Here is a 14,844-nt window from a genome sequence, read left to right as displayed (position 1 = left end):
GTTTCATATTGAGGTTTCAGTCTTCCATAAGTTTTGGGTCACACTGTGAAGAACACAATTAATCACAAGTCTAATAAAGCATCTTGCAGTTATCCAAGGTAGAGCCAATCCCGTATTCACAGTTTTATCTTAGCTGGCTGGGACTGATGACGTCTATGAAAAGTTCTTGTCATAGTCTAAATTCTCTCATCACAAGATTTTTGTTCAATTTGGCATCATAACAGAAACCAAAGGTTTTCAGAAACAGAAAATGGAACTAAATACTGTGTTTATTATCAATTTCCATATTTGTTTTAGAAAAATACAGCTTTGTAGTTAAATAGAAACTTTAAAGCAAATGCATAATTTTCACCTTAAAAGAAATATAAGGTGGAAATATCTGGTGGAAAAGAAGAATGACCACTGCCATGAAAATATTTGTAACCCAAATACTGTGTTTTTATATGGTAACCATTTCATAAAATTGGCAGTTATAGAACAAAGGAAGCCATAAATCAAGAGAATTTTCAAAAACGTTGGAAGAAACGCTAGGGAGCAGTTAAAGCAAATTGAGGAACCTCGTACCATACGCCTGAGGTTGGACCCCATGGCACTCTCACCTTGGGCTGCTGAGATCTAGGGGCTTTTCATGTTCTTTAAAATGATTTGCATTAAAGCCACAGGATGTTAATTCACAACAACAACGAATGACTACTTAGAGTCAAGGTTAGCCCCAGATCAGATGTAATGCCGAACACTGCAGCTGTCCTGTCAAGCAACCCTATAGAATGTTTAACAGCACTGGTCCTTTCCCCCTAGGAACTTTCCTTCACAGAACAAAGGACAACACAAGAACCAGGAAAAAAAAAATATATATACACACACACACACACACACACACACACACACATATATATATATATATATCAATCTGTACATTAATTTTTGTTACACACTGACATCAGAGTTAAAACTTCAAAATTCTACGGACAGAGAATATAAAATTGCCGATTTAAAATTTTTCTACACAGAATCTTAGCGTGGCAGAATTTCTTCACAGGAAGTCATTGGAAGTAATCTTGATCTGCACTCGGTTATGACACATGCGTCCAGTAGAATAGACATCCTGAACCAGCCACATAAACACAGTTCTCCCTGTTGTGAATGGGTAAGACCATTTAAGTCAGCCTTTAAAAGTTAGGCATGTGCATTAGCTAAATTCCTAGAGGGGAAGCTAACAAACAATGTCATGTTAGTAAAAGCTTATAGAGAAGCATTATTAAAGATGATAAGACTACACAGGAAAATTCAGTAATACTCTATACTATTTACATTGTGTGTTCTATGAAATGTCTATCAGAAACAGTGCTCTTTACAAATATTGTTCTAAGCCAGTTACTGTACTGTCTTCTTTTACAGATAAGGAAACTGAACTAGAGCGTGGAGCTCATTCACTGAGAACTATACAGACACAACTTTCTTGCCTATGGGCCTATACATCAAAGGTCTCTCTTAACCATGGTGCCAGACCGGATTCCTCAATAAAAGGAAGATTCTCTCTGGCTGTGATAGGTTTTGAGTTTATTCGTTCTAATTTACTATGGAAGTGGTCAGGATCTGTCAACCTCTTACGGTTAAAAACGTCCTTTATTTTCCAGCATTGACCAGTGTCATGTAGAGTACTTTCCTGATTAAAAAGACTTCCTTTGACTCCCTTTGTAACTGCCTGATGTCTGTAGGCATTTGTGTGATAGCATTATTTAACAGACTTATTGCTGCCTTACAGATAGAGAATGCAAGAGAATACGGCTGCTGGTGTTTCTCATAAAGCCTAGGTCACAGAGCAAAGAAGTGCTTTCCAGGGATGAAGTTCCTAAGTACATTTAAACTCTGGAGACGGGCAGTCTCTTCTGTGGTTGCTTCCGAAATGGATGAAACTGAGCATGGTTACTGTGCTTTCTATCCAAGGATACACCTCAGGTGATCGCCACTTAGCCTACTCCCATTCATGACTTGTTCACCATGGGCTCACAATCCCTCTCGTGTGTGTGTGTGTGTGTGTGTGTGTGTGTGTGTGTGTGTGTGTGTGTGTGTAATTACCACCCACGGTCATTCTACCCATATCCCTGCCTTCGGCAGATTTGTTGCCTCTTATCCTACTGACTTAGGTATATCTCCAGGGGTATCACTCTCCAAATCTTTCACTGCTCTAAAGTCAGTACTGTACCCTAGTTCAGAGAGCCAGAGCTAATGAAACACACATGTGCAGAACAGAAACAACGGTAATCAGCAGTAGGTGATTCCCACCGCTGCAGAGAGAAGAAACCTGGGATTGTTGAATCTGTTGATGACGCCGCTGACACTAGATGGTTTAGGTAAAGAGCAGATTACCCAAGAGGACTGGGAAAATGAGACTTTGGAGGTTTGCAGGTATATCTCAGAGACTCACTCAGAGCGAGAATATAGGACAGAGGCCTGCTTGTCTTTCTTCCTGAACATCCTTGAGTCTTATAGCTTGTTACTTTAAATTGGCGCCCTGAATGGAATAAATTTGTTTCTGCTCCACATTTGTGCCTTTACTGTATCCTGTTATTGTACAGATTACTGGAAGCTTGTGATCTCTGCTCTCTATTAAAAATCATTTTAAAGGAACTAATAATGCCACTGTTCTTCACTACCTTTTTCTTTAGGTTTTGACTGAAGCAAGATGAGTCAGTGCTTATAAATCATCATGAAAATAACTAATTCCCTCTCTCCACTGAAAGCCTTCATCCCTGCTATTAATCAAGTGTCCTGAAAAAACATGTACTATTCTTTGGAGCTAAAATTAAAATATTAGTATTTGAAGACAAGAAGAGAAAATGATAGAAAACTTAGTAATCCACTTCCTAAAAACCCAATGAAGACAACAGATAATATTTTTGTTTTTAATATATCTTATGGAGGACTTAAAGCACACATAAATGTTAATTAGCCTGGCTTGGAAAAATAATCATTGGAATTTAATATTCCATAACTCAAAAAGTAAGATTGTGGTTTGATTGACAGAAGCATGCATAGTCTGAGAAGAAAGAGAAGGGGATTTGTGTTTCCCATTTTTCCTGAATTTTTTAATGTTTACATATTAATTTTCAGAGAGCAAAAATTATTAACAGTAACTTTATGTTTAATAATTATCATATAGCAACTGAATGAAATAAATGTTCAATCTTTAAACAGTTTTCAAAATGAAACATGCAATTAGAAATGTATATAAAAAAAAAACAGGGCAAACACTTCACTATATTTATCTTTTTAGACCATTAAGTCCATGCTCACAATGCCATCTGCACTGACACATGGTTGTTTATTTTGTATCTGAATCGGGCCACCTCTTATTCACTCTTGTCACTCATGTTTTATACCACATTCTTCACAATCACACAGAACCATGGTAGACTTTGGTTAAAATGCTCTTCCATTGCTACTAAGGGCTGCAGAAATTAACAATCTAAACAGGGAACATGTGAAATACCAGAAGAGTAGCCATAGAGTACATAAAGGAAGGCCTATGAGAGAAACTCATAAAGCTATGAGATGCAGGGGAGAGGACGTAGGTGAGCCATTAAGGAACGTGTTCTTGATGATGAGCTGCACAGAGGATTAATGTTGAGATAGTTGAAATACTTGCATACTAAATTATATTTTAAATAGAAAAATGAATAAAAGCTTTCAGATATTGCTGTCAGTGAACCAGAAAATAAGATGGTATTTTAAATTCACTTTTCTGCATTATTTGTATGGATGATTGAAGCTTTTGAATATTAAAATGTTTAATAACTGAAGACTGCATTTTCCAGTTATAGCGATAGGCCTGGTGTTCAGTTTAAATTTAAACTTTAAAGTAGAAATGAAGTTTATTCATAATGGCACATACATATATACATGACCATAACAAAGATTTGCCATAATGAATTATGTATTTGTCTGTATTTTAAAATTAGTTTCTGATTTTAATTGCTCTTAACAGAGACATGGGGAACAATCTTGGAATTAATCTTAGATCTTCGACTTAAAATGTGTGTGTGTGTGTGTGTGTGTGTGTGTGTGTGTGTGTGTGTGCATGCACATGTGTGCCTGTGTAGATGTGCCTGTGTAGAGAGTGGTTAAGAAGGCATGGGAAAAAGCAAATAAGTGAGATAATGAGAAAGGAAGTGTAGTTCAAAGCAATTGCTTTGTTTGTTTGCACAGCTTGTATTCACTATGAAAACATTTGACTTTGCTTTTTTGTTTGTTTGCTTTTTGTTTTCCTACATTGGATATAGAAACAGGATCCAGCCGAATTCAGGGACACAATCAAGGATAAACGACAGTCAATACAATGGAAGCTGATGTCCCTGCTTAAACATCCCAGGCCTTCATCTTGTGGTAATGGCTTCAAATCTGCACTTTCAGTTTGGCTTGCACCTTCTCGTTCTCTCAACCCCCTTCATGGTGAGTGGTCTAGTTAAGATGAGTGGTGACACTAGGACTTGCTGGCATTCTGGATTGTAACATCTCATCATCCACAGTCTGTTGGTCAGACCTCCAGACTCATAGCTTTTCTCCCCTTCATTTTCATGGAGCTTTATGGCTGGAACCTTTTCCAACCACAATGATTAAACAATTCAAATGCTAGGTCTTGCACTGGCCTTTCTCTTCTCGATTGCACCTATCCAAGATCATCAGGAAACATATCTACCAAAAAATTGAAACTCTGTCACCATGAGCTAGCAAGATGGTTCTGTAAGTAATATGCTTTTTGCCATGTCTGATGACCAGAATTAAGTCCCAGAGACTAACATAGTGAAAAGACACTATACCCCTTCTTTGATCCCTCTCCACACATGTGAAAAGTGTTCACGCATGCATGTGTACATCCATGTACCCCATACGCAAAATTTAAGACTGAGATCTGAGACTAACTCAAGATTATTATAATTACTATATTATTGCTAATATATCAATATATAAGATTATTTTATTGATATATAAAATATAATTTTATCATATATATTGCAAATAAATAAAATACAGGCCTCAGACTGTGATTTATCTCAGCATTCCTTTTTCTGGGCTATTCTTTCCTCACTATTTTTCCTCACCTCTTTACCTAATAAAATTCGATCTACTTATAGGTCTGTACTAAATGCTCATTCTTTCACAAATTTGTTAATGCATGGAACAACATAAATTATCTCCTTTCTTAATAAGTTCCCTCTGCTTAGCCTGCTGTCATTGTTTATTCAAATCACGTCCCTTTCTTTGCCTTAGATGACAGAATAATCTCAGCCAGGAACCATAGTCTATTCTGCATGGTGCAACGTGGATCTTCCTCTCCTGTGCCTATTACAGGATCTGGGTCAGAACTGATTGAATGAACAAGTAGTAGAAGTGAATTCAAGCTCAGTGTTTTCATTTGAAAACATTTCATGGGAGTCTGTTTTCTGTGTGATATGGGTTACAACCAAATTATTATGGTGGGGCCTCTCATTCAAGTTTTATTTAAACAATGAACAGAGATTTATATATTATCCTTGCTGTTACAGTTTAAGTACACAAAGAGTGTCTTTAAATGATTTTGCAAAGTGCACAGGTATCACTGAAGATACATTTATTCAATTGAGAAATTTTTACGAAATGGTAATTTGAAGCACTGAATATAATATAGCCATCTTCTGGCATTGGTTGCTGTCCTCTCCATTAAGGAAGATCTTAAATTATAGCAGCTTAATCACTGATGTGAGTTTTTAAATTTCTTGAGACAAGACTCTATATTTTTTTACAGTGTGTGACCTAGCTGGAGTGACAGTGTACTCCTTCTAGCTGGAATCCAGACTCTGGCTTAGTACACCTTTAATCCCACACCATGTGAGTAAGGTTAGTTTGTAGAAGGAAGCAGCCATGTTTGAAAGTGACATATAGGTGAGGGGTTGATAAAGTGATGAATCAGAGAAAGATCTGACAGACTGAGTCAGAGGTAGGATATGTCTGACTCTCACAAGAACAGACAGGAAAGAGGTCACTTATAAAAGCCATGCAGAGAACAAGAGAGGTGGCAGTTTTACCTGCACAGTTTTACAGAGGTGGGTGGCAGGTGAAGGCAGAACAAGCTAGTGAATGAGGAGACAGAAGATCAGAACAGATTGCCAGAGTTAGTTTGAGGCCAAAGTGAGAGTAACTCAGCGAGAAGCGGAGCAAAGTCAGATCGAATCAGTCAGCTTGGAGAGGAGTTTGAGCCAGCACGGCTGAGCTGAATCAGCCAGCCAGAGATCAGAAAGAGCTAAAAAGGGTGAGCTTCTTAATCTGTCAGCCTCTGAGATGGCAATTACATTGGGTGAATAAAAGTTACTATTACAGAAAACACTCTGAGTTATGGTAAATATGTTGTACTAGAAAACATACCTAACATTTCTATTATACAGTCACCATGTTTCTGGATTCTTAATGGGTGACAACATGATGACATTCATGGTTCAAAGGGTCTAACATTCACTTTCACCTTTCCATGAAATCAATTAAAGGGCTGATTCTCTCTAACAGTGTATGCATGGTGAACTCCAAGGCACATTCTATGTATACCTTACTTAAGTATAATCTACTCTTCTGCCGCACAAAAATTCAACATCACCAGGCTGGAGTCGTTTTGTTTTTAACTAAATCATCTCCCATTTGTCTCTGTAGTTGTCCAATTTGACTCCCCCACCTTAGTTTGAACCATTAAATCCTTTAGGGTTCTCCCACAGGTAACCACAATACTCTTGCAAGCAATTATACACACTGCACACAGTATGTCTGTACTGTGAGCAATTACACAAACATATAGATACACCTTGTTAAAGTTTGTCACATATATAATTCAGGATCGATGATTCAAAGAGATGATGTAAAACTGACCCAATTTGCTTTTCTGATGTGCATTTTATTTATAAACATCTTATTAATTTCACTCAAATCTAAATATTTTGCTATTTCAAAAATGCCCTGCCCATTTTCTCCTTTGGGTATCACTCACCATTGCAGCCCTCCCAGTTATATTCTTTCTTCCTTGTAAAAACCACGAAAAATGCAAAACTCTCAAAGATACATCTTGAACAATTTCTCCATTGAGATTCATAGAATGATTCCCATAAGTGCATAAGCTTAGCAACCCTGAAAAATCCCATAAATTCCCAAAGATCTAAGCAACTCCACATTTCCCCACTTTCATTTCCCTCTGAACTGACGATGGCTAAGGCAGAAGTAGCATAATTTACCTTAGCTCAACATAGGTGTGCAAAATTGTTTCCATGTTGATATTGATGATTGGAAATCCTTTTCCCTTGATTTCTGTTTAACTTCCAAGTTTATAACATATTAAAATTTCAGAACAGACCAGTCTGTTTTTATGCCATTCCAGAGAAAATCAAGGGATCTAGAGAATAAATAGTCCCAAGTTCCTGGCACTTGAAGTCCAGAAGTTCAAGTCATTTCATGATGCCACTGTTGAATGAACCTGGAATTTCACTTTTTTAAATCTTTACAGTTCTATTACTTCTGTTTATGTTCATTAATTTTTCTACTCTTCTCCACCATCTATGGGTGACAGAGACAATGTCATGTATTTAATCAGTCCATCATGATGAATACATCTTTAATATTTACAATGCATTGTGAAACTTGACTCACTCCTTCTTCAGCGAGTACTAGACCCAACACTAGACCTTTGCGTTTACAGAGGAAAGCAAAATTTTGAAAAGACAAACTGAATGTCAGTGTTTAAGACCCTCAGATTTGTCTGTTTACATGAGACATTAAATAAAAAATAAAATTATTTAATGTAAAGAACATGTTGCTGTAGTGTGTATATGCATGAATAGTAACACATATGCTAAAAGAAAAATTTAAATAAGCCAACAACTCTCTTTTGCACCTTTTAATGCTATATCTAATTCATGCTTTTCCATTTCACATAGGTCTTACCAAACATATTACCAAGAAGGGAAAAAAATCAAGGGATGGGTTTTAACCAGAAGTTTTTAATTATTCTTTATTATTTTTGCTAAAATTTATCCTCAATATTTCTGTGTATTTTATTCAGCCCCATGCATGCATTTGTGTTGTAAAACAATGACTTTCCCAATAAATTTTATTTATCTTAAAAGTGAGAAAAATTAATATAATATCTGTAATGAAATTGTAGGTATTTCTAGGTAACTATACAGAAGAAGACTTACCCCCAGTTGCCACAGTGACTTCATTTAGAAAATGACCATAAAATGGAAAATCGAAGGACAGATTCACTCTCTGCAAGGAACGACATCAAAAGAGAGAGAGATCAATACAGTGCAAAATGGTAAACGTAAAATAGAGAGCTTTTCAATTAAAGCTAAATGATGTTTGTCTTTTACCCAATTGGTATTGGTGTTAACCTTAAAAACTAAGTGTTGGGTGCTACTAAAGAATAGCTTTTTGGCAATTTACTATCTCAAGCATATGAAAAAAAATAAGGTTAAGTTATGGGCTATTGACTTTTTTTTCTGATTTATGAAGAGTCTCTGCAAATTTAAATTATAAACCAATTCAATTTCTTCTTGCATTCCTTATTACTGTTATTTCATCATTTACCAATATATTTCTATCATTTAATGCATATGCTTTTGGGGGAATAGTTTTGTCATTTTTACCAGTTGAATAGAAAACAGAAGAATGTGCTAAATGATGAGATTAAGTGAATGGAGATCAATTATAAGGGTCTTTATACCACTACTGCATTGCTTACTATTATTTTTATGCATCCTATAATAAAAAGTGGTTGACAGAAGATGAGGTCATGGAGCTAGAGTTGGAGAACCAAGGACATCTTCATGTTTGTTTATTGTAGTGAGGTATCCAGACATATCATTTGCATTTAAAAGCAGTAAGTTACAGGATGAACAGAAGTAACCTCAGAGCTACTTTGATTGGGTATAGGGTAAATTGGAGAGACTCGGGTAGAAAATTCAAAAGTCTTACACTTTGCGTTCTTAAACAAAGCCTAAAACAATTATTATTAAATATTTAAGAAATAAGAAAAAAACCACCATCCAAAGAGTATATATGGAAGGACCCATGCCTCCAGCCACAGATGTAGCAGAGGATGGTCTTGTCGGCATCAATGGGAGGAGAGGACTTGGGCCTGTCAAGGCTCAATATCCCAGTTAGGGGAATGTCAGGGCAGGAGGTCGGAGGGAGTGGGTGGATGGGTAGGGGAGCACCCTCATAGAAGCAGGAGGAGGAGGGATGGGATAGCGGGGTGGGGAACCAGGAAAGGGGATAGCATTTGAAATGTAAATAAAAAATAATATAAAAGAAAAAAATTAAAAAAGTGATCACATGTATATATTTTAACACTATCGTATATAAAAGTAGTAAACTACAAAGGAATAAAGTAGATTTTGTATGCTTAAAACATTACAAGGCAAGAAACAAGAAACATTACATATAATGCATATAAAAGACAAGGCCTAAAATAAATCAATCATTTTTGGTCTCTGTCTCTTTGTGTTTCTGCTCCCCTCTATCTATCTATCTATCTATCTATCTATCTATCTATCTATCTATCTATCATCTATCTATCATCATCTATCTATATTTCTCTCCTATCAATCTATTGTCTGTCATTAATCTATCTACCATTAATCTAAATCAATGTATTTCTGTATCTCTGTTTATCTATCTATGTCAACGTATCTATTCATGTATGTTATCAACTGTCTATATATCATCTATCTATCTATCTATCTATCTATCTATCTATCCATCTATCTATCTATGTACACACACACACACACACACACACACACACACACACACACACACACACGTGAATTCAAAAGAAAGGTAACCAGTCTGGCCAAAGCCTGTTCAGCCTTCCTATAGTAAATGACCTTATGTTAAAAATCCCACCATCTACACAGTTTACTTCTCTGAATCTACAAATTAAAACATAGAAGAATATACCTATTGGAATTTAACTCTCTGCAATTTTGCAAATGATTGCCTTTTCATATTCTTCAGAGATTTCTAATGACTTTTTTGGCACAGAAGTAATAATTCAGAATCTACATTGACTTTCAATTAGCTTTTCTTTCCTTTTTCAAAAAAGCCACATCTTCCTAAGAAAAGTTTTTCATCGGGTTTATTTTATGCTACCAGAAAAATAAAAACCTTTCCATTGTGCCACATGGAATGAGTGGCCATTGGTAACAGCAAAGTCAAAGTAACAATACCAAACTGCCCTGTCTGAAAGATGTCAAAAACAGTCCAGTGAAGGGAATTATCAGAGTAGACAGAACCCTGCCATTCCAATGTATTCCCATCTGCACTAACAGTTTTCTTTAAATATTCGTTACTAACAAACCCACTTTTCACCAGGGTTAATGAGAATTATGTGGTATGGTTTCTAAGCCACTTCAGGTATTTAACTATTCTTGAGTTAGAACAAGATAAATGGACAACACATAAGCTAAAGAGAATGAAAGAGGTGTTGATAGAAAATAACGATTCCGTCTTCAAGTGTCACACTGTGGTTGAACTGCTCCCTCTAAAATACATAATTTATCTATCTAGGACCATGACATCCTCTACCCTATATAATAGCAATGCACAGTGCATCTAGCAGGACCTAGCATCTGAAAGGCTGTTGAACGCATCCATCCCTCTTCACTCATTTCCGACGGTCCCGCCCCTCCATGGATACCATTCTCCTCACAGATGCCTTGCTTCCTCTTCTTTTTGAATGTAACTGTCTATCATCAATTTGTTACCTTGTTCCAAAATTCATTACAGTCTTTTGTTCCAGAAAATGAGTGAAAACCACTAAGATTCAGTTTTAAGGCCCAGCCCTAACTTGAACCTGTGATGGACAAATATGTCAACATTGTCCTTCTCATGCCAGTCATAAACTGTGGCTTCTAGTTCTTAAAGTCAATACTCTTGCCCTTTAACTCCATACAAGAACAGTCATAGGATTAGTCATGGTTTCTGTAGTTTGTCAAGCGTTGCTCTACTCTGAGGCATGCCCCTACTTTAACCATACCAGATATAATGATGAAGAAGATTCTTAAGCAAACAAAACACAATAAAAAAACAAAGAAGAGGTGCCACTTGGGCTGGGAAGTTACTCAAATGTCAGAGTGAACTTCCCATTGGTGGGAACCAACAGGGGCCACGAAGGAGAAGATTTCAGAGATCTTCCAACGTTCCTTAGCACATGTATGTCTTCTCCCCAGAATAACTCACGTGTCTGTTTCAATATCTACATTCATAAACTGAACGCCTTTACATAGTCTTGTTTTACAACCATTTCAGACTGAAAGCTTCTCAGAGGGAGAGTGGTTAGGTATGCCTCAAGCAGGAAGTGAAGACTATGCCCCTAGGCTTTGATCCACTATAAATTCAATGATCTTCACTACTGAGGTATTAAAACCAAAGTGATAGTAAAAATGTAAAGGTGAAATTAAGAAAATCATTAGTTTCCTACCTAAATGACTGATGTAGAAAGGTAGCAATATAAATTGTTAAGCATTAGAATTTCATTAAGTACCTTCGAGTCAAATGATTTTACATTCAACATAATTACCCTTAACTAATTAGATTATTATTTCCCCCCACAGAATGATCTATAAAAGAGGTGTCAGACAAGGATAAAGGGAAGCTTTATTTTTTCATGTTTTCATCCTTCATTCGTCACCTTATATATCACAGGCAATAAATCTAGGACCCTGGGTAAAATGATAAGTAAGTTTCCCAGAGTCCCCTCAGTGAGGAGGAGAAGATTACAGAAAGATACACAATAGAACCATATGTAGGCAGAGTATCACAAAGAAGTGCCATTTAAGCCCCAGTTCAGGGAACCAAAATTGAGTCTTTAAACAGGAAATACTGTAAGTTCTTCACAAAGACCTTCAGGTAAGACCGAAAATGAAACTACTAGACGAAAACATTTGAGAAACGTTTCTTAAAAGGCAATTATCTTTCCGAATGGAACATTCATTGACCCAAATACAATACTACTAATAATATACTACTACTGCTACTACTACTACCACCACCACCACCACCACCGCCACCACCACCGCCACCACCACCACCACCACCACCACCACCACCACCAATAATAATAATAATAATAATAATAATAATAATAATAATAATAATAATATAAAACTGGCATAGAGGGCTGCCCAACACTAAGAATCAATAAGATGACCACAGTGAGGAAAAGTTGGCCTACAATAATAGAAGAAAACCTTTGGCAGATATTCATCCTGCTGATAACTGCTATCCAGAAGGTATAATGATGTCAAAACATCAAAAATCAAGAGAGCAAATAATCAAACCAAAGAATGATAAAACTAGCCAAAAAGATACTTTACATATAAAGAATGTAAATACCTATTAAATGTATAAGATAAACACACCCAATGTTTTAGAGAAATGCGACTAAGTCCCATGATACTCCATTTCATTCACCCCAGTCAAAATGGCTATAGTCAAGAAACACAATTAGCCAAAATATCCAACAAAGGGGAGATACAACCCAATGAGAACACCTCCAGTAGATAGGCATGACTGTCAATTGAGGGACGGGCCACCCACGCATCTCGGGAACAACAACAAAAAAAAAAGTGGAACAGAGACTAAAGATCATCCAGAGAATGCCCCACCTAGGGATCCATCCCATCTACAGACAATAAACCCCAACACTACGGCTGATGCCAAGAAGTGCTTGCTGACAGGAGCCTGATATAGCTGTCTCCTGAGAGGCTCTTCCAGAGCCTGAGAAATACAGGGGTGGATGCTCAGAGCCCAGGAACCCCAATGGAAGAACTATGGGAGGAACTGAAGGAGTTGAAGGGTTTTGCAACCCCATAAGAAAAACAATATCAACTCACTGATCCCAGGGACTAACCCAGCAACCAAAGTGTATACATGGAGGGAGTCAGGGCTCCAGATACATATGTAGCAGAGGATCACCTTATCTGACATCAGTTGGAGGGAAGAGAGGATTGATGCCCCAGCATAGGAGCATGCTAGAGGGGCGAGGGAGGAGTGGATGGAGGAGCACCCTCATAGAGGCAAAGGGAGCAGGGGAGAGGTAGGTTGGGGTGAGAGTGTTGTAGAGGGGTAACCTGGAAGGGGGACGTTATTTGAAATGTAAACAATTATAATGATTAATAAAAATGTTAGTAAAGATGTGGTAGAAAAAGAGAGAGATGGTCTAGCTGTATCTAACTCCTGGGTATATACCCAGCAGAATCTAAAGGCAACAAACTACAAAGCTTTCTGTATGCCCATGTATATTGTGGCACTATTCTTGTGAACTAAATTAGAGAATCAGTCTGAGTAGCTCTCAGTGAATAAATGAACAAAGAAGGGTAAAGCCATACACAATAAAGGACTATTGAGCTGTTAAGAAGAATTGAATCACATTTCATGCAGGAGATCAGTATGTAAGCAAAAAGCAGGACTCAGTAAGGCAGATACCATGAATTTTCCTTCAATTGTGGAGTCTTAAAGAAAATGTGAATGTATAAGGGGCAATAAGAGAACAAAAGCAACAACAGGACCCAAGGAGGAAGGGTGGCATCTGTGTGTAATACAGGGGAATAAATACAATCTAAAACACATTATGTACATGAATGGAACTCATTATTTAGGGCTGAAGAGATGGCTCAGCAGTTATGAGCACTTGATATCCTTCCAGTGCACACATATGGTGGCTTACAACCATCTATAACTCCAGTCTGAGGCCATCTAACACATGTAGACTGCACTGGACAATAGGTATGCACATGGTTTACAGACTCACATACAGACAAAGCTGGCATACATATGAAATAAATGGATAAAATTTTAACAACCACCATTGTATAGTGAATATATCCTAATTCAAAAGGATATCAATGCCTGGAATGCAGGAAAAGGAGACTACAGTATGTACAATAATATAGAGTAATACATAAGTCTCTCTACAGGGCCTGAAAACGGGAGATAAGGAACGTGGTGAAGATGTATATTCTAGCTGAAAGAGGGTTAAGTCACAGGGACACCAACTCAGCTGAGGAACAAGGGAAGAAAGGTCATTTCTGTTAGCTGTAAGAATGTTTGCTGTCACTAATTAGTAACGCATCCATTAACTATGCAATAATCATTATTTAAAAATGACCCAAAAGGGTCAGGAAACACTTCTGTAACTGAAAGACTAAGAGAATCCCAAGCACAGTCAAAAATTGTAGCAACAATAAATTATGTCTATGAATCGCTCCCTGCCTAATCATAAAGCATGTCTTTTACATTTGATTCAGTGAGACTTTATTTTGAAATTTTGTTTCATCTTTTTCTAGTTTCTAGCAGGATTTCCTTATCAGAGACTCTTGGGTTCACAAGCCATCTTTGTTGGGTGAGTGGCTGTCTTAGCCAGGGTTTCTGTTGCTGAAACAGCTTGAGTAAGAGCAAATCAGTGAGAACATACATCATCTGGATTACATTTCCACATTGCAGTCCATCACTGAGGAAAGTGAGGATAGGAACTTAGAAGGGCAGGAACCTATTGCAGAAGTTGATACAGACACCTCGTACAGGTACTACTTACTGACTTGCTCCTCAAGGCTTGCTCAACTTGTTTTCTCAAGGAACTGTGGACCAGCAGCACAAGGATGGCACCACCCACAAAAGGCTGGTTCTTCCCCTACTGGTCACTAATTTAGAAAATGACCCATAGGCAGATCATATGAGGCATTTTCCCAGTTGATGTTCCCTTCTTTCAGATAATTCTAACTTGTATCAAGTTGACAAAAACTAGCCAGCACATCACTTTATGAC

The 14,844-nt window shown here is 37.2% G+C and overlaps 1 protein-coding gene across 2 annotated transcripts in view; it reads right to left on the bottom strand.

Annotated features, from left to right (window-relative positions):
- Plxdc2 (plexin domain containing 2) overlaps nt 1-14,844 on the bottom strand; it is a 386,926-nt gene that overhangs the window by 167,093 nt on the left and 204,989 nt on the right. For both annotated transcript variants that reach the window (XM_087591183.1, NM_001108422.2), the window contains exon 4: nt 8,214-8,283. In XM_087591183.1, coding sequence (XP_087447309.1) covers nt 8,214-8,283 — 70 coding nt within the window. The remainder of the gene's footprint in view (nt 1-8,213; nt 8,284-14,844) is intronic.

This window comes from Rattus norvegicus, chromosome 17, assembly GCF_021556685.1.
Source record: "Rattus norvegicus strain SHRSP/BbbUtx chromosome 17, alternate assembly SHRSP_T2T, whole genome shotgun sequence".
In the NCBI taxonomy this organism is placed as follows: Eukaryota; Metazoa; Chordata; class Mammalia; order Rodentia; family Muridae; genus Rattus; species Rattus norvegicus.
This window is presented reverse-complemented; position numbering and strand designations above follow the sequence as displayed.